Source organism: Bos indicus, chromosome 4 (assembly GCF_029378745.1).
Source record: "Bos indicus isolate NIAB-ARS_2022 breed Sahiwal x Tharparkar chromosome 4, NIAB-ARS_B.indTharparkar_mat_pri_1.0, whole genome shotgun sequence".
Classification (NCBI taxonomy): domain Eukaryota; kingdom Metazoa; phylum Chordata; class Mammalia; order Artiodactyla; family Bovidae; genus Bos; species Bos indicus.
Window position 1 is genome coordinate 76,833,235 of NC_091763.1, and position 24,572 is coordinate 76,857,806.

Consider the following 24,572-nt stretch of genomic DNA (forward strand, 5'->3'; position numbering starts at 1 on the left):
TCTCCTGGGTGCCTTACAATATTGTAAATTAACTATACTTCAGGTTTTGAAAATGTTTTTTTTAAAGTGTCCCCAGGTTTTCTAACGTCATACTCAGTGGAATACTTGATAAGACACAGAGCCTGCATGTAGGCAGGGAGATGCGTGTGTCCTCTGTGCCCAGCCACCCCTCGTGCACACGGCATTCATGATGTCCCACAGGACCCCAGATGGAGGTGAGAGGCCACCCCAGGCCCTGGAAGACCTCAGATGCTGAGAGAGGGCAGGGGCTTCTAAGAAACTCAAGAGACCAAGGAACCCCACCTTCTCTTTCTAACTAGCTTCTTCCCCATAGGACCCAATAGTTACTCAGAAAATGATGACAGAGGAGGAAAGGGAGAGACGGAAGGAGCTACTACTCCTTCAGACTGGCAGACTCCCAGTCGGCCAGGTGGCATGTGGGCAGACTGTGAACATATGAAGTGAAATAATGAATACTCACAGCAGTATTACTCATAAGGCCAAAAAGCAGAAACAGCCCAAGCATCCATTGGTGGGGTGAAAGGTTATATAAAATGTGGTCCATCCACATGGTGGAATATCATGTAGCCGTAAAAAGGAAGAAAGCACTGCCACACACTGCAGTGTGCATGCGTCTGGAAGATCGTTTGCTCACTGAAAGAGGCCAGACACCAAAGGACACATAGTGTATGATTCCATCTACACTAAATGTCCAAAATAGGCAAATCCACAGAGACAGAAAGTGGATCGGTGGTTGCCAGTTGCTGGGTTTGGGGGAGGAGGGATAGGAAATAACTGCTAGTGAGGACAGGGTTTCTTTTAGGAATTATGAAATGTTCTAGAATTAAAGAGTTGGTTGCAAAACTCTGTTAACACATAAAAACCACTTAAAAGGGTGAATTATATCACATGGGGAGTAAATCTTAGTGAAAAATAAAAATGGGTCTTCCCTGGTGGCTCAGACAGAAAAGAATCTGCCAGCAATGCAGGAGACCCGGGTTCGATCCCTAGATCAGGACCATCCCCTGGAGAAGGGAAAGGCTTCCCACTCCAGTATTCTTGCCTGGAGAATTCCATTGACAGAGGAGCCTGGCAGGCTACTTTCCATAGGGTTGCAAAGAGTTGGACATGACTGAGCAACTAACACACACACACACAAATAAAAATAAGATAAAAACAGAGAATTTATATTTTTATAAAAATAAAAAAAATTGATCCTCACTAGTATAAAAATATACACAGAAATGAGTGGCCATCGAAGCAAACCAGACCTCTAGGCAGCGTCTGGCCTCCTGCCTTCGGGCGTGGTCAGGACCATCAAGAGTTCAAGTGGTTTTGTTGATGGAGAGTCTAGTCTGACAAAAGCAGTCAACCAGTTCATTGTGTCAGGAAAATAATAATGCTTCCAAGGAAATGGATTCCTCAGAACAAGAGTGAATCTGAAAATAAAAGGGAAAAAAAATGGGAAGACAAAGCAGTGTGAGTTTTGTGCAGAATGGAATATACATGCCCATCCCAGCCAGGAACATGAAGGGTGTGATTTTGGTGATTCCACATAAGAGTCAAATGCTCTTGTGTTCGCATTTAAACTGGCATTGCACAATATAAAGAGGAGTGGTAATATTCACACTAATAATATTCACACTAATAACACTAATAATAATAATAAACAAACATTTAATTGTGGTTTAACTGGAGTAACATTTTTAATATTTATTTGACCACCTTGGGTCTTGGCAGCAGCATGCAAATCTTTGTTGCTGTGTGTGGACTCTAGCTGTGGTTCATGGGCTCAGTAGCTCAACTAAGCGTGCCTGCTGAGTTGCTCCAAGGCATGTGGGATCCTAGTTCCTGGACCAGGGATAGAACCTGTGTCCCCTGCACTGCAAGGCAGATTCTTAACCACTGGACCGCCAGGGAAGTCCCTAGAGTGACAATTTTTAAAACACTATTTTTAAAAACAAAAGAAAGACATGGAAAAAAGGAAAACCTTCTCTTGTGGCTCAGCTGGTAAAGAATCCACCTGCACTGCAGGAGACCTGGGTTCAACCCCTGGATTGGGAAGATCTCCTGGAGAAGAGAAAGGCTACCCACTCCAGGATTCTGGCCTGGAGAATTCCATGGCTGTATAGCCCATGGGGTCGCAAAGAGTTGGACACAACTGAGCGACTTTCACTTTGTGTTTAGTATCTTTACCAACACTTTTTTCTCGCTTGTTGAACAAAACACCCCACACAGTATGTGGCCAGTCCTGTGGTCAGGGAGGAAGGCGCCAGGCCTTGTAAACCTATGACCGCAGGTCTCATAGACTGTCCCAGGGAGTCAGAGGCTGGCGACTCAGTGTGAGGACATGGCCCCGTGGCCTGAGCTCCTGGTGTCATCAGCCTGGCCTCAGACCCAGTACCTGAGCAAGGAGGAGCTTGAATCCTCCCAGCCGTGGTGTAGAGGGAGGGATAGAGAACAGGGAGAGAAAGGCCAGCAGGGCCAGGCAGCGAGTGGCCCTGGCCTGGCCACCCCTCACTTCTCTGAACCTCAGAGCCCCCTCTGGCCTGTGCATTTCATTCTTCTCAGGCTGCAGGAGGGAAACAGCTGAAAGGGAAACATTTTGTGAGCTGCAGCGTCGAGAGGCACCAGGAAGTAGCAAGTCACCAGTGGCCAGGACCTCAGACCCCCATCCCTGAAGACTGGCGCTGGTCACCGCAGGAAGAGCCTGGGCGGAGAGGTCCAAGAACCCTGCTGAGGGGTCATAGGGACCAAGACAGTGCTACACAAGGCCGGGGGCAGGGAGAGCCATGGGGACCTGAGCTGCTTGTCAAAGTGGCAGGGTGTTCTGGGCTAGAACGTCTGGAAATGTGAGCACCCAAGAAGCATTGAGGGGCTCTGTGTTAAAGGTCAAGAGGCCGTGGGCCAGGCAGAGGAGTGCAGTCTGGACCAGGGGTGGGCACTGGCCTTCAACACATGTGGTCACGCCAAGGCCACCTTTCCTGTCCAGGCCCTCAGGGCAGAAGAATGGAGGAAGTTTCCCCAGAGAAGGAGGGGCACGTCACCTGGGTGTTCATCCCGCCCTACCCGGGCCCCGCTCTCAGGGCACAGGAGGGGCCCTTCTGGGAAGAGGCCTTCCCAGTGTCCACGCTGCGAGGAAATGGCCCCGACACTGAACTTGCCCCTCCCTTTCTCGGATCTCTAACATTCTTCTCACAGAGCATGCAGCCTATAAACACAAGGTCGTGTTTCTTCCTTCTGTCTGTCCTTCTTGCTGTAGAACATTCAGGAAAAGACAAAAAGACACCATGGGAGAAAGACAACGCCCTCCCAGATAACCCCATCCCTGGGCTCCTTCTCCTTCTCCGTTACCTGTGGACCACGTACTGAACTGGGCCGGTCACTCCCTGTCCCTGAAGGGCCCCTCTGTGACCACGGAAAACAACACCATGTTGGGTCATGGTGGATATTTCTTATTCCTTCTGCCCTTCATTTTCTTAATTCTTACAGTAAGCATGCGTTACTTTCAAAGTGGAAAAAAAAAATGGTACACTGTATTAGGAATTCTTTTTTTGTTTACAAATGTGGCCCAAGGCAGCGATTGCCCAGCCTAAGGTCTCTCCAAACCGGAAGCCCTTCAGCCCCATTGGGCCAGCGCCAGCCCTGCCTGGTCCTCCCCCCGCCACATCCTTTAAAAGTGCCCCAGGGCCACAAGCCACCACCTGCCACCTGCCTGCCACCCGCCAACATGCGGTGTCTTGCCACCCTGGCTCTGACCCTAATCACCCTGGAGCCTGCCCTCTCCCTGGCCCCTGCCCTCAGCTTGCAGGTAGGCCCAGGAGGGTCATCCTGATCTCCCTCCACTGCAGGTGTGCCCCTGAAACACTTCCAGACCTGGCAGTTTGGTGATTGAGACCAGAGGAAAGAACGGGGAAGGTCACCCTGGGGAGGGCCAGTAACTATGGCAGAACAGGGTGCTGCCCAGAAATGCCCATGAGCTGGAGGCCTAGAACTGCAGGGCCGAGGCCATGTCCTGGGGTGAAATGTGACTGGGCACTTAACTGGGCATGGAGAGAGCCTGTCCTGGCCCCTCAGAGGCTTAACTCTACCCCCTGCTGTGGGCCTGCAGCCTTGTTTCCTAATTTTCACAGCTGACTTACACTTTGCCAGCCGGATCATATTTCTGGGAGAGTTTTTTCCTTCCTAGAAGCAGAGCATTGGGGTGTGGGTTCCCCATGGTTTTTGTCTTTGCCCCATCTTCCTTTTCCCTGAGGAGCCAAGGGGAGATGGGAGGAGGGACCCAGCCACCCTACCCCCCACCCCCGGCCCATCCTGTGTGCAGAACAGGCTGTGTGCCCAGAGCTCAGCTCCTCGGAGAAAGATTCCTGCACTGCCTCCTGTGTCAACCATGAGAGCTGTCCCCAGGGAACCAAGTGCTGTGCCAAGAGTCCCTGCGGCCAGTCCTATGTGGTCCCCCTCATGGGTAAGGCCTCCGACCCTGCACCCCAGCGGAGCCCCATAAACTGGAGGAAGGGAGGGGCCAGCTTTGTCAAGAGTCCCCTCAGCCCTGCACTCCACACCCTTCTCTCAGTGAACCCCCTAGCAGCCCCGTGAACTCAGCCCGCCCATAACAGGACTTCACTAGCTGGACTGACCTGAGGCCCAGCTGAGGCTCCCCCTCCTCCTCCCAGCATCACCAGGGCCCTGCCCAGCAATGTACGATGTACGAGTGAGTGCTGTCTCTCTCCTAGCCTGGGCCCTGCAGGCTCCAGGCCACCAAGGGGGTGTGTGGTGGTGGGGGATGGGGGTGTCTCCCGGTGACCAGCAGCTGAGCAGACCCAGTGAGCCAGCAGGCAGTGACCCCTGGCCCATCTCTCCACCAGCACCTGTCCTGAAGGCTGGCCACTGCCCCTGAGTGCAGGCGCCACTGGCCCCAAAGCTCTGCTTGGAAAGAAGTGAGTGCTCCAGGGACGACCAATGTAGGGACAACCTGAAGTGCTGCTTCAGCTCATGTGCCATGAGGTGTATGATCCCCACCACAGGTGAGCACCCTGAGACACCACCCTGAGGCTGGTGGGCTTGGCTCCTCTCTCTGCCTCCCCTGACCTGGGGGCCTCCACAGGGCCCCAAGAGGAGTACGATACAGAAGAGGGCAGGGGCTCAGATGGCAGTGACCAGAGTTGCACCAGCTGCAGGTTTCTGCAAAGGCTTCACGCCACTGGGTTACACAGTGGGTCTCAAACCAGCCAAGGGGGCTCAGAGGAACCGAGAGACATGCCTGGTGGTACATGGTTCAGCTAGGCCCTCCAGCAACATCTGTTCCTATGCCACTTAGTCTGGAAAGGAGCTCTGCGTTAGGAGTCCAGAGTCATGGTTCCCAAATAACAGTCCCTACCAGCTGTGAGCTGCCAGGCGATGGTGAGGGTCTCGGATGGTGGGTGTGGAGGGCTCACTGGCCCTCCCACAGCATCCTTCCCTCCCCTGCCTCCACCGTGGCTGTGTTCCTCCTCCTCTGAGGCCTCCGTGTCCCCTGCAGGGGACCCTCTGCAGTGAGGGACAGCTCTGAGAGCCCCTGGCTGCCAGGAGTGATAGTCTGAGTCCGCTCAACCGGAACCTTCTCTCTCGGATCCAGACAGCTCAAGATGCCTCCTACCTGCTGCTAATAAAACCCACACTCAGCCTCATTACTCTCCATCCTCTGTCTGTCCTTGGCACCTGCTGGGAGGGATGAAGCACACAGGCCTTGCCTCCAGGAGCTCCCCAGCAGGCCTGCCTGGAAGCTCCTGGAAACAGGCAGTTCCACCTGGTGATGAGTGTGTATGGAGGCAGAGCCAGGAGCTGGGAGCTGGGGCTCTGGGCTGGGAGGGACTTGTCCACCAGGCTTTTGGTCTGACCCCTTGTGGAAGTGTTTCTGGGCTCGGGTTGGGGAACAGGAACAGAGCTTGCATGGAGGGCTTGGGGTGTAGAAGTCACCAGATTTCACTAGCCTTGACTTGCTCAGGGGGCACATGGAGGGCAAAGGGTTACAGGCCATTCCCCAGGCAGCCTGGGTTTTTGGAGTTTATATATATATTTTTGGCTGCACTGGGCCTTAGTTGCAGCATGCAGGATCTTAGTTCCCTGACTAGGTATAAAACCCAGGCCACTGCATTGGGAGCACAGAGTCTTAACCACGGGGCTACAGAGAAGTCCCTGGCAGCCTGCTTTAGAACCTCCAGTGAAGTATGTACACTCCACACCTGATGAGTGCCCGGTAATTCATTTCAGTTCTGACAAACCCACCCAGAGGGGAATTTACTGGCAGTCCAGTGGTTGCTGCTGCTGCTGCTAAGTCGCTTCAGTCGTGTCCGACTCTGTGCGACCCCATAGACGGCAGCCCACCAGCCTCCTCCATCCCTGGGATTCTCCAGGCAAGAACACTGGAGTGGGTTGCCATTTCCTTCTCCAATGCATGAAAGTGAAAAGTGAAAGTGAAGTTGCTCAGTCGTGTCCGACTGGACTCCTCAATTTCACTGCCAAGGTCCCAGGTCTGGGAACTAAAATCTCAGAAGCTGTGCGGGTCAGCCAAAAAAAAATAAAAAATAAAAAGGGAAAACCACCCAAGGTTCAAGTCAGGCCCCACAATTAAGGGCTCATCCCACAAGGCTGTAAATTCAGGGGATTCCCACACCCACCACAGAATAAATTGCTAGAACGCCAAGAGTCACCTCACTAGAGTAAACTCAGGTACAGAATAAATTGCTAGAAAGACCCACAGAACTCTGAAAGTACAATGCTTGTTTTAGTTCTGTTATAGAGGATACAGGGGAGAAGGCAATGGCACCCCACTCCAGTACTCTTGCCTGGAAAATCCCATGGACGGAGGAGCCTGGTGGGCTGCAGTCCATGGGGTCGAGAAGAGTCGGACATGACTGAACGACTTCATTTTCACTTTTCACTTTCATGCATTGGAGAAGGAAATGGCAACCCACTCCAGTGTTCTTGCCTGGAAAATCCCATGGACAGGGGATCCTGGTAGGCTGCAGTCCATGGGGTCGCTAAGAGTCGGACACGACTAGCGACTTCACTTTCACTTTTCACTGTCATGCATTGGAGAAGGAAATGGCAACCCACTCCAGTGTTCTTGCCTGGAGAATCCCAGGGACGGCGGGGCCTGGTGGGCTGCCGTCTATGGGGTTGCACAGAGTTGGACAGACTGAAGCGACTTAGCAGCAGCAGAGGATACAGACCAGGAAGAGCCAAATGAAGAGACATGTAAGGTGAGGAGGGGAGAGGGTACAGGAGCCTCTGTCCCAGCACATTAACCATCACCAACCCAGACGACCCCTGAGCTTCTGCATCCAGAGTTTCCCTCAAGGCGTCTGTTTATTAAAAATAATGTTTATTATTTTAATGTGTTTATTCTCATAATGTTTATTAAAAACATTATGAGAAAACCACCAGCAATCAGTGATTAACTCAAGCCCGAGTCCTCGAATCACACAGTTGTTTCTTCTGGCCACCAGCCCCACTCCCAAGCTACCTAGGCACCCCCACGCCAGGAGTCACCTCATTAGCGTAAACTCAGGTACAGAAAGGGCTTCCCCAGTGGCTCAGTGGTAAAGAATTCATCTGCCAATGAAGGAGACACAGGAGACTCGGGTTCAATCCTTGGGTTGGGAAAGTCCCCTGGAAGAGGAAACGGCAACCCACTCCAGCGTTCTTGCTTGGAAAATCCCACAGACAGAGAAGCCTGGCGAGCTACAGTCCATGGGGTCGAAAAGAGTCGGACACGGCCGAGCACGCACACACACAGGTACAGAAAGGGGGCTCTTTACAAACAAAAGACTTCTATCTCTTTCACTCAAGAAATGTGAAGAATTTTTGAAACCGTGTGCCAGGGCCAAAGACCAGATTTAGTTTCTACGTGTGCAGCCTAGTTTTCGGCACCTCCCTGTGAGCCCCTTTCTGTCTGTCCAGTCAGGGTAAATATCTAGACCAGTTTGCTACCTCAGGTGGCTTAAAGCACAGCAAATTTAGGGCGGTTCCCAAAGTGCGGTCCCAAAAAGGCAGCACCATCACCTGGGGTGTTAGCTCCACCCAGACCTACTGGGTCAGAAAGGCCAGTGGGGCCCTCCACCAGCTCCGGGAAGTCAAGAAGGTGAGGCTGCAGGGCTTCCTGATTTCCAATAATCTTACCAAAATGCAGACTCTGATTCCAAAGGTCTGGAATTCTGTGATTCTGCTCCCAGGGGAAGTGAAAAAGAAAGAAGGCTGGCCTTCCCAAGTCAGGGGTGCATCGGAGGCCAGGTGGTAGGAGGACTGCACAGGAGGCCACGTTGGAAGCTCTCCAGTTGGGTAACGCACAACCGGGAGCACAGCTCGGGAGAGGAGAGGAGACCCTCTCTGAGGAGGTGCTATAGAAGGATGCACAGAGGGAGGCCTGAATGCTGGGCAGGTAAAGGGCCACTCCACCATTTGAGAAAGGGGACTGCAGGTCCTGGGGGAGCCACACCCACCACGCAAAGGGCCTCACAGTGCAGTGACACTGCGCCTCCTGGAAGCCCCTTCCAGGAGCTAGAGGACAGCGGGCACATACTCCCCCACCCCTGCCTGTGCTGGGCAGGTGCTGGAAGAGCTTCTGGGAAGAGAGGTGAGCCCTGAATGATCTCTGGAGGATACTGAGCCCAACCTAGACAGTACCCAGCCCACCCTGACTTGTGTTTAGAGTGAAAGTCGCTCAGTCGCGTCCGATTCCTTGTGACCGCCATGGACTAGTCAGTTCACGGAATCCTCCAGGCTAGAATACTGGAGGCTTTCCCTTCTCCAGGTGATCTTGCCAACCCAGGGATCAAACCCAGGTCTCCCACATTAAACCAGCCTCCCATCTCCATGCTGGAGACTCCTTCCCTGTAGAGAACACTCATCACACCCCAGTCCTTTCAGTAACCACGTGTCCAGCTTCTATAACCTTTAACACCTGCCCTACAGGCATATACTGGACACCTCGATGATATGCCGGCTCCCTCCTGCCTCCCCCACCTCCCTCCTTGGGTGTGCAAATTAACCAACCCAGAGACCACCACCTCCTCTATGGAGGTCTTATACTCCAGGTCACTTTCCCAGTGCAAGGCCAGGGACCAGACGACTGGGGACAGCCCCCACACCCCAGAACACACTGACATTATTTACACAAGCCAGTCCTAAGCCTGCTCATCCTGACTCTCCCGCTCCTCCCAAGGAAACCACAGTAAAGGCTCCTGCCAGTTTCTCCCCTCTCCTGGACTCCACCCCCCATCTCCTGGCAGACCCTCACTTCCCCCTGTGGTCCTTCGTGGAGTGATGTGTCTCCTTCTCTTGGGAACTGTAATAAACTATCTTCACTGGGAGTCATCTCAGATTTTCTATTAACACACTGTATTTTAATACAGTCACTTTGGGAGCTAGACGTCCTTCCCAGAGAGAACCAGAGGCTGTGAGGGGATTCTCTCCCCATCCACCACCTCTCAAGGTTTGCTCACAGCAGCCCACCCCAGAGCTCCCTACTAGGCTGATCCCCTGGCCCTCCCACAGTTTCAGCACCCCTATATTGCCTGGAGAGGCTGTCCCCTGCTACACAGGTCCTCAGTGCCAACAGCCCCCAGAGCAGGAGCCCAAGTGGAAGCCAGGAAAGAATGTAAGAAGGGCCCCATTAGTGCAGCTCAGCACCTGGCCCACGGGCTGCCACCCCCAGGCCCCGTGCTGCATGCTGTACTGCGCACCTCTCCACCCCGCACCAGGAGGGCTCTGCAGGACTTGCTGCTGGACAAGGTGGAAGGCTGACGGAGGTGGGGGAGTGGGCAAGGGGTGGGGGGATGGAAAGGTACAATGAACATGGTGGAAAGAAGGGCAAAAGGGAAGGTTGGACAAGTCATTCTGTGGGGTGTGGGGCCATAGCAGCTGGCAGCGTTCAGGATTCACGAGGGCAGAAGGCTCATTAGCCTACTGTCCTCCTCAACCAGGCTCCCAAAATGTTGGCAACTCTGGAAACGCCTCTGCAAAATCTCACCAGCCCAAGAGGGAAGACCTAAAAAGATGACAGCAGATGACCCAACAAAATAACCTGATGGCAAGGTTATTCTACTATTTTTCCAATCTGTTCTACTCATGTGCTAGAGTTCCTTCCTTTTAGCCCACTCTTCTTTTTTTCTTAACATAACAGCTTTATTGAGGTATAATTCACCTAACATAAAGTTCATTCTTTAATGTGAACTCAGTGACTTGTTATATATTCAGTTAATTCCAGATTATTTTCACCACGCCAAAAAGAAATCCCATACCCATCACTCCCCTTTTTACATCACCACCACTCCCCAACCACCACCCAGATCACCACCTCCACCATCTCCCCAGCCCCTGGAAATCATTCATCTACTTTTGAGTCTATGGACTTGCCTCTTTAAGACATTACATATAAATGAAGACATAATATATAGTCTCATCTGACTGGCTTCTGTTGACTGAAAAAAAAAAATGCACAGCCTAAAAGATGAGAATTCTGTTTTATTTGGTGGACTTTCTGAGGACTTCAAGACTAGGGGAGCAGACTCTCAGATTGCTCTGAGGATGACTCTGAAGAGGTAAAAGAGGAGTCAGGATATGTAGGAGTTTTGTGACAAAAACTATGTAGTCAGACCATCAAAAGGTTACCGTTAATCAAAGAAAACCTGGCATCTCAAGTTAATTAGTTTAGCGCTAGATTCTGTGTATGGGAAGATGCAAGAGTCTGGGCTCATTGAAATCACTCCTTTGATATGCACCTTAGTTACCTAGGGCCAGTATCCCAGTCTTTCCCATTCTGAGTCCCCGTAGGGTGCATCACTGAGGGGTGGCTATTAGCAGCTGAGGGCCAGGCAGCCCAGGGCAGCCCATTTGTCTCCAACTTGAGTTCCTTGAGGATGAAGGTGGGGTGGGAGGCACACAGCTGTAGTGGCTTGATGGCTGCAAACTCCTTTGTTCACTGATACAGCAGGGAACATTCTTCATTCACACTTCTTTCACATAACATAATGTTTTAAAGTTTCATCTATATTAATTTTGGCTAATATTCCATTTTATGAATATACCATATTTTGTTCACTCATCCATTGGTTATCATATGGGCTGTTTATACTTTTTGGGGTTTTATGAGTAATACTCATATGAACATTTGCATACAAGTTTTGGTGTTAACGTTTTCCATTTCCTACATACTAAGGAGTCACACAGTAATTCTGTTTTGAGAAAATGCCAAACTGTTTCCCAAAGCTGCACCACTTCTACACCCACCAACAATGTATGCATATTCCAATTTCTCCATACCTTCACCAAAACTTATTTTCTGGGCTTTTAACTTCTGCCATCCTACATGGATATGAAGTAGCTGTTTCATTTGCATTTCCTAATCTTTTCATTTGTTCATGGATATTCATGTATTTTCTTTGGAGAAATGTCAATTCAAATTTTTTGGCCATATTTAAACTGGGTTATTGCATTTTATTGTTATGAGTTTTTTTATTTGACATACTTGAGATTCATGTATGTCCTTACGTGAATCGGATTTTCATTTCTTTTTTCTAATTAGTATTCTTTGTTTTCTTTTAGAGAAGTTTTAACTTCATAGCAAAATTGAGTGAAAAGTACAGGAGTTCCCATATAGCCCTCAAACACATGCACACACATACCCTCTTGAGTGACACATGTATTATCAATGAATCTACATTGACACATTATTATCATTCAAAGACCACAGTTTACATTAGGGGTCACTCTATGGGTTAGGCAAGTATGTAACACGTATCCACCATTATTGTATCATACAATTTGGAGGGCCCTAAAAATCTGTGCTCCACCTATTTATCCCTCCTTCCCCTCAACCGCTGACCTTTTTACTGTCTCCATAATTCTGCCTTTCCCAGAATGTCTTATAGTTGGGATCATACAGCACACAGCCTTTTCAGATTGGCTTCTTTCACTTAGTAACTGACATGTTAAGTTTCCTCCATTTCTTTTTAACACTGAAAAATATTCCACTGTCTGAATTTATCACAATTTATTTAGGATATCTTTTTGGTGGCTCAGACAGTAAAGTGTCTGCCTGCAATGCGGGAGACCCGGGTTCAATTCCTGGGTTGAGAAGATCCTCTGGAGAAGGAAATGGCAGCCCACACCATACTCTTGCCTGGAAAATTCCATGGACAGAGGAACCTGGTAGGCTACAGTCCATGGGGTCGCAAAGAGTCAGACAAGACTGAGCGACTTCACTTCACTTTAAAAAAACAGTTATTTGCACCAGGTCTTGGTTGCAGCATGTGCAATATAGTTCCCAGACCAGGGATCGAACTGGGGCCCCCCACATTGGGAGGGCAGAATCTTAGCCACTGGACCACCAAAGAGGTCCTTGAAGGACATCGTGATTGCTTCCAAGTTTGGACAATTATGAATAAATTTGCTATAAACATCTATGTGCAGGTTTCTGTGTGGATGTAAGTATTCCACTCCTTTGCATAAATAACAAGGAGCACGGCTTCTGGATAGTATTAGTCCATTAGGGCCACTGTAACAAAAATACCATACATTCTGTGGCCCAAAAACAAGAAGAATTTATTTCTCATAGTTCTGGAGGCTGCAGGTTCAAGATTAGGCATCAGCACAGTTGGGTGAGTGCTCTCTTCTGTATTATAGACTTACTGTGTTCTTCTGGGCTTCCCCAATGGCTCAGCAGTAAAGAATCCACTGGCAATGTGGGAGAAGTGGGTTTAGTCCCTAGGCCAGGAAGATCCCCTCAGGAGGAAATGACATCCCACTCCAATATTCTTGCCTGGAAAATCTTAAGGACAGAGGAGTTTGGAGGGCTAAAGTCCATAGGGTTGCAAAGAGTCAGACATAACAGTACCTGTGCATATACATACACATACACAAACACACACACACACACACACAGTCCATAGGGTTACAAATAGTCAGACATAGCTGAGCACCTGTGCATACATAAACACACACACACACAATGTTCTCCACGGTGGAAGGAGCAAGGGAGCTCTCTGAGGTCTCTTTCATAAGAGAACTTAACCCCAATACAAAGCCACCACTCTCATTACCTAATTACCTCCCAAAGGCCCAACCTCCTAATACCATCACCGTGGGCAATAGGTTTCAATGAATTTTCGGGGGGTGGGGAGGCGGGGGGGGGGGGAGTGTTGGGGAACATAAACATTCAGTTCACAGAACACGGTTTAAGAGTATGTTTTGTTTTTTAAGAAACTACTAAACTGTCTTTGAAAGTAGCTGTACGTTTTTGCACTCCCACCAGCAAAAGATGAGTTCCTTCTTACCATATTTAAATATAAGTAGATATCTGAGGATAAAAACCAAATATGAATACCAACAAAAGGAAAAAAGAACAGCAACTCTACAGAGAGAAGAAAAGCTTAGAGAAAAAATCCTTATCACAAAAATCCTCAGAGATAAAATACTGCAATCATGAAAGAACAAAAAAAGATACATATCATAAAAAAGGAACATTCAACAGCCAAAAAGGAGCTTTTGGAAAGTAAAAGTATGACAGCAGAAATCAAATTTTCAGAAGAGCTGCAAGCCAAAGTTGAGGAAATCTCCAAGAAAGTAGAGCATAAACACATAAAGAGATAAAGAGTAGAAGAGGTAAAATTGGAAAGCTAGAGAAAATCAGGTATCAGCCCAGAAAAGCCAATATTCAAATCTAGGTGTTTCAGAAAGAGAGAACAGAGAAGGCAGAGGAAAGGAAATATTCAACAAAATATATAGCAAGTTTCACTGCTGAGAAAATGAGTTTTTAGATTGAAGGCTCTTCTTGTGCTCAGTCAATAAGACATAGACTCACACCGAGTAACATCACTGTGAAATATCATAACCCTAGGCATAATGAGAAGATACAAACTTTTAGAAATTTGAGGGAAAAATAAAAAACGGATGGAAGGACAAGACAGGAAGGAAGAAGGAAAGGAGGGCAGGTGAACAAAAATCTCACATACAATTTCTAGACTCCTCACAAACACCAGAAGCATGAAAGCTAGAAGCTCACAGACTAAGCCTACAAAATCAGAAAATGATTTCTAAAATACAGTACCCAGTCAAACTACCAATCAGACAGGATACAAAAAAATGCATTTTAGACCTGCAAGGCCTTTAGAAACGTAACCTCCTTGGCATCATTTCTCGTAGAAGTACTGGAGGATGTGCTCCACCCAAACAAGGGCATAAACCAGGAAATAAGGTAAAGGACAGGAAATAAGAGAGCAAGCATCATGGGAAGGAAAAGGAACCGAGCACATGGTAAAGGGAGACAGATCCCAGGATGACACCTGCGCTGAGAGCATAGAGGTGATAATCCACACTGGAGGTCATATGCCTCAAAAAAGAGACTCCTTCGGTAAGATTAACCTGGTGACCTATCTTAAGTGTCAGAACATCTTGAGAGATTTAGACTCTGAAGCTGTGAAGGATTTGGAGAATTTGTGATAAATACATGGAATCTTAATCAAACCCCAAAAAAGCAGTTAATTCCATGGAAACTGAAATTTGTGCAAGAAAAAAAATTAATCAAGTCCACATACAGATCTCAAATATATCTTGCTTGGCTTACCCCGCAGTTGCTTTTGTAATTAAAGGTAAACACTTAAAAACCAAGAGATTGCACATACAGTTCCATAATCCCACATTCTTTTTTGGAAAAACTGGAAGATCTCGGCAAATGGTGCCCTACATTTCCGCTGACCTAGGCTGAGAGGCCTCCCCAGCGAGTCACAGCCCAGCCCACTCCTGGACAGTCTACAGCCAGGGCTTCTTTATAGAGACATAGAGGCCGACAGGGAAGGCGCGGCGGTGGGCCGCGGGGGCCGACTGACGACAAAGGGTCGCTTCCTATACGCCTTATGAAAACTAGGTACTAACCAGAGGCTGGCGCTCAAGCCCCCCAGCCTCAGTTTCTGGACACTTTTCTGTTTTTTCTCCCTTCCATTTTTTCCTAAATCGCTCAACACATCTAATTCACTTCCCACCACCTGCTGCTGCTGCTGCTAAGTCGCTTCAGTCGTGTCCGACTCTGTGAGACCCCATAGACAGCAGCCCACCAGGCTCCCCCGTCCCTGGGTTTCTCCAGGCAAGAACACTGGAGTGGGTTGCCATTTCCTTCTCCAATGCATGAAAGTGAAAAGTGAAAATGAAGTCGTTCAGTCATGTCCGACTCTTCGCGACCCCATGGACTGCAGCCCACCAGGCTCCTCCGTCCATGGGATTTTCTAGGCAAAAGTACTGGAGTGGGGTGCCATTGCCTTCTCCGTACCACCACCTAGTTCCCGATCTCAGCAAAGATGGCACCCGGCCGGATATAGGAACCGGCAATGACTTCCGGCCGGGCGGCAGGCGGCGAGCCTCGCTTCCTGCGGCGCTCCAAGTGACGTAAACGAGCGCGCCGCGAAGCGTGGACCGAGGTCTGTACTGGGGCGCATGGAGGTCAGCGGCGGAGCTCGCGGTAGCGGCGGCGGCGGGGGCGCCGTACGTATCGGGACCAGGGGAGAAAGGGGGTCCTGAAAACCTGGGGTCATGGCTGAGAGAGGAGACCTGGAGCGCGCACTGGGACGCAGTGGATCGGGGTGGGTGGCAGGGGCCGGGGCCGGTGTAAAGCACTGCCCGCTCGTGCGCACGCGCCCCTTTTCTGAGGTTCCGCGTGACAGCCTACGATCCACGCGCTGACCCTCGGCGCGGTCGCTGCGTGCTCTTTGTAAAGGTGATTCTCTTTTCTGCGTATGAGGGCCGAACTTCCGGGTTGGTGTTAAGGATCCTTAAGTCCATTTGAGTTGAACTCGTTTCCTCACTAGCTCGTAGGACTGTCTTTAGTAGGGATCGTTTCCAGTGCTTCCCCGCCGCTGGGGCTTTGTGGATGTATGTGGATGTTGCCCTTGGGCCAATATTTCTCCTTCCTGAGCCTCTTGTTTTGTGTACAGTGAGTCTAAACTTTTTACAGCTGCAACAATCAGCTCATGTTAAAATGTTCCGGACCAAGTTCTGGGAAATCTAAGGTCAAACACGCTCTCTGCTTTGGCAGAAGGGAGCCCGGGTTAACCTTTTATCGTGTGCCGGTGGTCTGCCTTCCCTAGGTCGTTTAATCACGCTAGTGCGCGAGACAGAGTTGTTAAAAAGCAGTAGCATCGGGTATGTAACATTTTGGGAGGAGGTAATGTTTTATCTGAGTGAGGAAAGATGGAGGGTGATTTCCTGAGCCCTATGATGGCGGGTAAAAAAAAATGAGCCAGCAGGCCTTCCCCTGCCCTGCCCTGCCCTGCCCAGGTGTAATGAAAGTGCAAGGCCTTTGAGAAGGCCTGGAGAATAAGGGAGTGTGCTCCAGGGAGGAAGAAAAGGTAAAACTGGGAAAATAATTCCGCGCCATGTTGTGAACTGCTTTTTATGATTGGTTCAGGGATTTTGCTCTCAGAAGGGGTGTATGTGTGTTTAGTAGGTTAGTGATGTAATAGTGCGAGTTGGTTTGGGAAGGCTCACTCACATAAAGTTATTAAAAATACATCCACAGAAGCTGTGGGATGTATATACGGATTATATATCCAGGGTTTTCTAGGAGTAGTCTAATTTAAAATATTCTGTCTCATTTTCTCTGTAAGCCAATAATTTTTTAATCCTGGGTACTTTTAAAAGGGAGTTGGGGGGAGTGGGTGGAATGCTATTCAAACCCTGCTTGCAGAAACTCCTACTCAAGAGGTCTTGGACCAGGCTGGGGTTCTGAAGTGTTGAACCATTCCAAGGTAATTCCACAACCAGGACTAGAAGCCCTCCAGCCCAGACTGTAATGCTCCTGAGTTTCAGTATTGGGTTACATTCTGTACTGAAACAAAAGCCCTCTGAGATTTTTGCTTCAGAACACGCCTTTGCCTATGGGTGGTCAGTCAGAAAGGAGGAGTTTGGGCTGCCCTATGGAGAATGTGGCTGTGGCTTCCTTGGTTTGTTAGGTTCTTCTGTTGTGTTTGTGAACCAGGAACTGCCCCTGCACCACCCCTTTCTCTCTCCTTTTTCTCTTCAGGGCTCTGGAGTCACTTGCTAGGAGGCTCCCCTCCCCGCTGCTCGGGCCACCATGGCCGCTCGGCTGGTGAGGCGATGCACATGCCTCCTAAGGGAGGCCGCCCGCCTGGCCCCTGCTGTGTCCCCCGTCGGCCAGCTGAGACTCCCCCAGGGAACCCAGAAGCCGCTGACTTCCTCAGCTACCTCGCCCAGCTCCCGCCTCCCAGGTCTCTTGTCAGAGTTTGTGGAGAAGGAACAGGTGTTTACTCCCTATACTGGGCGCCAGGAGGTGGAGCAGCTCATCGAGAAGGCCACCCAGCCTGAGGAGCTCCTGGAGCTCCTGGGCAGTGGTCACTGTCTGCAGCAGAACCATGCCGCCCTCGCGCTTATCCAGCTCTCTCGCCTGCTCTCTGAAAAGCCAAAAGACAAAGCCGCGCTCATACAGGATGCTCGCTTTTGGCAACTTCTCCATCTTGTCAACAGCCAGGTGGGTTCTGGAGCCTTTTCTGTAGGTTCGGCAAGCAGAACGTAGCAGAGGCCACGGAATCCAAAGGATCCAGTCACTTTCCCAGTATAGACAGAAACTCTGCTGTGTGCTTCGTCCATCCACATCCTGTGCTGTTTTTTCATTTTATAGATTCCAGAATACTGTAATGTGCTTTCACTTCTGTTAATCCTCCTGACAGCTCTGTTAGGTGCATATTGCTGTCCTCATCTTACAGGCATCCCAGACACAGTAAATGCAAACAAAAGGATTGAGCCTGGTTTTTCTCAGTGCATCGGGGGCCTCCCCCTCACCATGCAGTCTTGACTGATGTGGCCCCTCCTCTGTGTCTGGCTGACAGGGGACACACTCTTGAAACTGGAGGAGATGAAGGGTGACTAGGAGAGTCTCAGAAACTTGAACTGACCATGGGTGTTATCCCAGCCAGTCAGATCCTTAGAGGAGAAACATGGAGAGAAGGGACTTGTGTGTGGCAGGGGTGGGTGCAGGAAGAACTCAACCCAGTTCCTGTTCAGCGTGAAGAAGGACTCCATGCAGACTTCAGGCACCCTGGGGTCTGCTGGAACCAAAGGGCCTATGACACAGAAGAGAGGTACAGACCCTCACCCCGGCTGCTCCGGAAAGGCAAGGCCATGTCCGCTTGTCAGGGATGACGAGGAGACTCACAGCTCAAGGGAGGGGTTGAGTTAAATGAGTTTTTTCAGCTGCAGGTTATGAGAGTATAGTAGATGTAGAAATAGAGTAATATTGGAAACCATTCACAGATAGTAAGAGAAGTATTGTTTCATGGAAGTTTTTGTCTTCAGTTGAAAGACACATCTGTACTGTGAGCCCGTGTGTTGGGGTCATGGTACAGATTTTTTTCTTACTGAGAATAGAGCTCATATAAAATTATCTTAATTAGATCCCTTCTTGTTCTAAGACTATCATTCTACTCATTATTTATTAAACCTTTTACCCAAAAGCTTTAGAGACAGACTAAACATATTGTCTGGAGAAGGAAATGGGAACCCACTCCAGTGTTCTTGCCTGGAGAATCCCAGGGACAGGTGAGCCTGCTGTGCTGCCGTCTCTGGGGTCGCACAGAGTCGGACACGACTGAAGCGACTTAGCTGCAGTAGCAGCAAACATATTGTAGCAAAATTACAAGCCAATAATGAACCAGGATTTAGAAATATAAACTGTTCAAGCTTTCTTTTAAAGAGCCCTACTGTCTGGGAATTCTGCAGAAGCAGCAGAAGTCACTGAAGGCTCATGTGATGCTGAGATCAAACTCATACTTTTTTCCCCCCGCACCTTGGCTTTTAGGATTGTTGATCCCCCACCAGGGATTGGACCCAGGACCCAGGCAGTAAAAGCCTGGAGTCCTAACCACTGTCCTGCCGGGGAATCCCCCATACTTTTCTCCTTCTGCCCAGCCCTTCACACAGCTGCTTTTCTGTTTGCCCCTCACCTCGTGTGTATGATTTCAGTTCCCTTTCTTGGCAATGCAGCCCCATTTCACAGAAGAGTCTGGAGACTAAAAGAGTTAACAGAGTTAACAGCAGTTAAGAGTTAACAGAGTTAAGGCAGAGTTAACAGCCTTAGCATAGCAGACAGCAGAGCCATTCTCATTTACCACATACTGCCTTCCCTGAGGGTCAGGATCAATAAGGTCCCAGGTGTGACTTTGCCTCTGTGTCTCTCCCGCCCCGCCCCACCCCCCACCTAGATAACTGTAGTCTGGCATGGGACCCTTGTGAAGCTGCTCCGGAGCCTCTACACACTGGGGCTCCCCGCCACCTCCAAGGACCTGCGGTCTGTGGAGCAGGAGGTCCGCTGGCGCATGCGCAGGCTCAAGTACAAGCATCTGGCCTTCCTGGCCGAGTCCAGCGCCACCTACATGCAGGAGCAGGGCTCCCGGGAGCTGCTGGCTGAGTTGCTTGTGCACCTCGAGCGGCGCTGGGCAGAAATTGAAGACAGACGCATGGTGGTGGCCATGATGATGAAAACTGGGCACCTTTCGGAGTCTCTGATGAACCGCCTGGAGGACAAGGTACTAAGGGACAAGAGCCTTGTGGCTTCTGTCCATAGTCCGGGGCATGGCACTGGCAGGACTGGCACTTCAGGTAGCTGCAGGCAGTACTTTGTGCCCACTGGTTCCTTCAAGGATCCAGGGGGTTGCAGAGCCTGAACAAAATTGGAGTTCCTCCAAAATTGCATCTTGAACGTGACCTGGAAACAGCACGGCCAGCAGCTCCTGAAGTGTGGCCTTAGCTGCCCCACTGGCTCAGCTTTAGTTAGTGCTTCCTAGAGACATCACGCCTGCCGCCCCCTGCTCTACCCCTGCCTCAGTCCTGCAGTCAAGTCAAATTCAGCCCTGTTCCCGTGGTAGCAGGGGCTGGCCCGGATGACTGCCACAGCAAACTCCGCAGCTCATGGGCCCTGGGTCCCCTGCCCTGGGACCTGGGGATAAGTTTGGCTTCGGACATGGTATGCCCGGTCTAGGGACTCGCTGGGGTGGGAACAGAGGCAGGCCCTGCCCAGATGGGACATATGTTTAGTAAGCTCAGGCCTAGTTGCTGTCTCACAGGGCCTGCACTGCATGGGACCCCTGGCCCTCGGGCCATCAAGCTGACCCCTGCGGGCTGTGGTTGACAGTGCCTGGAGCTGGTGGAGCAGTTTGGCCCTGAGGAGCTGCGGAAGGTGCTGGTGACGTTGGCAGCTCAGAACCGGAGATCAGTGCCCTTGCTGCGGGCCATCTCTTACCACCTGGTCCAGAAGCCCTTCCCCCTGACTAAAAGCATCCTCCTGGACGTGGCCTATGCCTATGGTGAGCCCTGTGCACGGGGAGTGAGGCTGGGAGGGGGAGGGTTCTGGCTGCAGCTGTGTCAAATTCACTGCCTACCTCACCCATGGCAGGCACTGGCCCAAAAGGCTGCTACAGAAATACTGTGACTCATGGGCCCTGATCCTCTGTGCTAGGCCTCAGGGATAAATTTGGTTACAGACACCAAGCTCTTACTCCTTAAGACCGGGGTGGGTGGTGGGGTGGCCCTGAGGGCGGCCTGCCACTTCTCACCAGTTAAATCTCAGGCTCTGTCCCCAAGGCAAACTCGGCTTCCACCAGACCCAGGTGTTCCAGCGCCTGGCAGCCGATTTGCTGCCCCACACGCCAAGCATGACGTCCAGCGAGGTAGCCCGCTGCACCAAGTCCTTCGCCTTCCTTAAGTGGCTCAACCTGCCCCTGTTTGAGGCCTTCGTCCAGGTGAGCTGGGGCGCAGGCATGAGGCCTGGGTTCTGAGGGCCCTCTTTGCCTGACCCCCTGCTTAGGCACACTCCATGGGCATTTCAGACGGGAGGCCCGGCCAGTCTAGAACACTTGCTAGTGGCAGATAATGGAGTCCTTACTCCAGTTTCTTTGGAGAGAAGCAGTATGACTCAGTTGTGAAAGAAAGCATAGTTGAAACCCTTTCATTCTCTCACCAAACTTTGTAGGTGACAGACTGTGTGTGTCTTTGGGTGACTGTGCAGGGAGCTAGGCCTAGAATCCACTCAAAACTCTCCCTAAACTTCCAAGAGCTGCAAAATGGGAGTTGTGAAGAAAGAGGATGTTTGCGTTGAGGTTTAGGTGCAGCAGGTTGCAGCTGTGTCTATAGGCTGAAGAGTATCTGAAGCTGTTGTCAGGGGCCTTTTGTGTGTGTATGATTGCCTCAGGGAGGACAGGGGCTAGCCCTCTGCCCATCGCCCTGTGTAAATTACCCCTTTGGGCTGGGAGCTCATGGGTTCTGGGGGAGGGCCAGGTCTGCGTACCACCGGGCCCCTCTCATCCTGCCTTTCTGTCCTCCCTGATCGGCCTAGCATGTCCTGGACAGAGCCCAGAGCATCACTCTGCCACACCTGTGCAACATGCTCCTGGCTTTTGCCCGTGTGAACTTCCGCCCGGAACGGGAGGATCCATTCTTCAGCCTGGTACAGTCTTCACACCCTCCACTGCTATGCTTGGAGCAGCTTGGGACTGAGAAGGAGGGAGGGAAGAGACCGGATTTGTACTGAGGAGCCCTAGGTGGGGAGGCAGAAATGAAGAAAGCCTGGTGGGAGTGTGGAAGGAGCCAGCTGGAGCCGTACATCCCAGGGGTTGTCTGGGGACAGGCGAGAGCCAGCATGGCAGCCAAGGACCAGGAAGGCATCCAGTGGCTCACTGGCAGTGGGGCTGGAGGACCCCTGTTCTTACTTCCTATGTGTGTGTTAGTCCCTCAGTCATGTCCAGCTCTTTGTGACCCCATAGACTGTAGCCCACAAGGCTTCTCTGTCCATGAAATTCTCCAGGCAAGAATACTAGAATGGGTTACCATGCCCTTCTCAAGGGAATTTTCCCCACCCAGGGGTCAAACCTGGATCTCCCACATTGTGATCAGATTTACTGGTTGAGCCACCAGGGAAGCTTTGAGCTATCTTACTTCCTGGTGTTCCCTTAATGCCCTGTTGGGACTCAGAGACTCAATCCAGTTGCCAGGGTGAGAGCCTCCTATGAATGAAGTGGGTATGACCCCGGCCCCCACAGTGGGTGTTCCCCCAGCCGGCCAGCTGCTTCCCTTTTCATAATCTCCAGCTCTTGGGGCCAGAAACACCTCCCCTGTGCTGGTGGCACGGTTTTGTGCATAGGTTCTTGCTAGTGGGTGGGAGGAGGGGGCAGTAGGGGTAGCCCAGCTGCTGTCCTGATTGGGCCTAAGGGAAGAGGAGGGTTTCTGGTACCTGCCACCAAGGGTCCCCCAAACCTGACCAAGGGTGCCTTGGCCAAGGTTATTCGCCTCACCCCCTTGGGCCTCAGCACGTCCAGGTCAATAGGGCCACTCCAGCTGCTGCCCGCCCAGGGATGCCTGCGGCTACTGAGCAGAACCTGCTTTCCCCACCCTGCACTGTTCTTGCCCAGGTGCATGAGAAGCTGGGGTCAGAGCTGGTGGGCCTGGAGCCAGCCCTGCAGGTGGACGTGGTGTGGGCCCTGTGTGTGCTGCAGCAGGTGCGGGAGGCCGAGCTACAAGCTGTGCTCCGCCCTGAATTTCACACCCAGTTTCTAGGTGAGCGGCGGGGGGACATCCCTCCCTCTCCTGAGTGATGGCGAGCCCGCCGTGTGTGCCCCCTCCCCCACCTCACCCAGGGACCACTGCAGCTGGGATGGCTGCCTGGTTGTCAGCCTTGGGCTCCACTCAGCACTGGGGAGATGGGGCAGGCCAGGGCGCACCCAGCATCTGCTCCTTCTCTGTCCACTCCTAGTGGGTGACCGGCAGACCCTCTTTCTGCTGCTCCTGACCCAGAGTCCAGGGTGAGACTTGGGTGTGGGGGAGGGTGCTGCCGACTCTCCCACCTGGCGCCTGTGTCCCTCCATCCCGGTCCTCCTGAGCCTCTTTTCTCACTCCATCGTCTCCCCTTAGGTGGCAAGTCCCCAAAGGATCAAAGCACCTTCCAGAAGCTGCTGCATATCAATGCCACTGCCCAGCTGGAGCACCCTGAGTACACGGGACCCCTTCTGCCTACCTCAGCCTTGGTCCCCAGCCCCTCAGCCCTTGAACAGAAGATGACCCCGTTGCAGAAGGAGCTGCAGGAGACGTTGAAGGGGCTGCTGGGGAGTGCCGACAAGGGCAGCTTCATGGTGGCCACGCAGTATGGCTGGGTTCTGGGTGAGGACCCATCGTCCCCTTCCTTCCCCACAGTCCCATCTGGTCATCCATCGTAAGGGCAGGGGCTGTGAGCCCCGTTGATCTCTGAGGGATAGTCCCCACCACATTTTCATTCTTTGCCCTCCTCAGATGCTGAGGTACTGCTCGACACCGAGAGCCAACTCCTGCCCCTGAGGGACTTTGTGGCACCCCATCTCACGCCCCCCTCTGGCAGCCAGCCACTCCCCCCTGGGGCCAAGAGGTAGGTGGCCACACCACCCTTGGGGGCCGTGTGCATTTGGTTCTGAAATTCCCTCTTCCCTCTGAGGGCCTGAGGGAGCTGTCAGCATCCACAGCACCCCGTCTGCTCCTCCAGGCTAGCCTTCCTTCGCTGGGAGTTCCCCAACTTCAACAGCCGAAGCAAAGACCTGCTGGGGCGCTTCATGCTGGCCCGGCGCCACCTGCTGGCCGCTGGCTTCCTGCTGGTCGACGTGAGTATCTGCTAGACCCAGCTGGCCGATGGGAGCCAGTGTCGGACCCTAGCTCTTGAGGTCACCTGTGTTGGGGTTCCCCCTTCACACATGAGAAAATAGGAACTTAGAAGGGTGTTAGATTTCTCCCAACGTCACACAGCTTTTAAGTATCTGATGCTGTTCACATCTCCACAGCCAGGGTTTCTGAGAGGAAGAGGTAAGACAAACCGGGTGCCCAGGGCCTTGTGCTGGCCTGCGCCTCCCGTGGGGCTCTGTGCTGAGCGCCGGCCCCAGGCCTGGCCCCAGGTTCTCACTGTGGAGACATCTGCACCAGAGAGCAGGCTCTCCTGTATGGGGCCAGAAAATACACAAGTGACTCGATTTTGAGTGTTCTATTTTGCTTTTGATACGGCTTTTAAAATCTTGAAGCCACTCTTGGTCCCATTTATTCATGGGCCTTTGCAGCTCTGAGCATGGACCAAGTGGGGGTCTCTTTCCCACCCATTCTGCTCTAGCTCTATAGGCGTCTTCCTTCAGGATTTGGGGGCCAGGGATGTGATGTGCAGGGCGGGGGGCATGACAGGGATCTGCACCTGCCCTGACTCATTTCCACTGCCTCCTCCAGGTCCCATACTATGAGTGGATGGAACTCAAGTCTGAATGGCAGAAGAGCGCCTATCTCAAGGACAAGATGCGCAAAGCAGTGGCAGAGGAGCTGGCCAAATGACCTGTCCCATAGCAAGGACTGTGTGCCCAGGGGGCCGGACTTCTCCAGAGGCCTAGCCATGGGCACTGGGTGGGCAAGACGTGGCACGCTTCAGGACAGACCTCAGTGCAGGACCTTGGCCTTGGAAGTGGGGGAGTGGGCTGGTGGCCAACGTCTCTGAGTAGCAGGTCATTTCTCCCATGAGTAATAAATTCTTAATCAAC

At 51.5% G+C, this 24,572-nt stretch overlaps 1 protein-coding gene and 2 non-coding genes across 4 annotated transcripts; all 3 read left to right on the plus strand.

Annotated features, from left to right (window-relative positions):
• The first annotated feature begins 15,401 nt into the window (after window positions 1-15,401).
• TBRG4 (transforming growth factor beta regulator 4) lies at window positions 15,402-24,572 on the plus strand. Of its 2 annotated transcripts, none has more exons than XM_019958908.2 (11): window positions 15,402-15,513; window positions 17,051-17,515; window positions 19,245-19,568; window positions 20,174-20,345; window positions 20,623-20,780; window positions 21,374-21,484; window positions 22,446-22,590; window positions 22,945-23,190; window positions 23,320-23,431; window positions 23,546-23,660; window positions 24,268-24,572. In XM_019958908.2, the coding sequence occupies exons 2-11, from the start codon at window positions 17,102-17,104 to the stop codon at window positions 24,367-24,369; spliced, it is 1,899 nt and encodes a 632-aa protein (XP_019814467.2). In that variant the 5' UTR covers window positions 15,402-15,513; window positions 17,051-17,101; the 3' UTR covers window positions 24,370-24,572. The 2 variants fall into 2 exon arrangements, with proteins under 2 accessions (XP_019814467.2, XP_070644096.1); XM_070787995.1 differs by lacking the exon at window positions 15,402-15,513 and adding an exon at window positions 15,644-15,745.
• LOC139182842 (small nucleolar RNA SNORA5) lies at window positions 19,871-20,006 on the plus strand. Its single transcript, XR_011566411.1, has one exon. It is a non-coding gene; the product is annotated as a small nucleolar RNA SNORA5 (small nucleolar RNA).
• LOC139182841 (small nucleolar RNA SNORA5) lies at window positions 20,394-20,528 on the plus strand. Its single transcript, XR_011566409.1, has one exon. It is a non-coding gene; the product is annotated as a small nucleolar RNA SNORA5 (small nucleolar RNA).

Bases quoted from the DNA above. Each gene is read 5' to 3' on its own strand.
- TBRG4 (XM_019958908.2), top strand. From the start codon at position 17,102: ATGGCCGCTCGGCTGGTGAGGCGATGCACATGCCTCCTAAGGGAGGCC. The intron at 19,569-20,173 runs GTACTAAGGGAC...TGTGGTTGACAG, and splicing joins TGAACCGCCTGGAGGACAAG to TGCCTGGAGCTGGTGGAGCA. The intron at 23,432-23,545 runs GTAGGTGGCCAC...CTGCTCCTCCAG, and splicing joins CTCCCCCCTGGGGCCAAGAG to GCTAGCCTTCCTTCGCTGGG.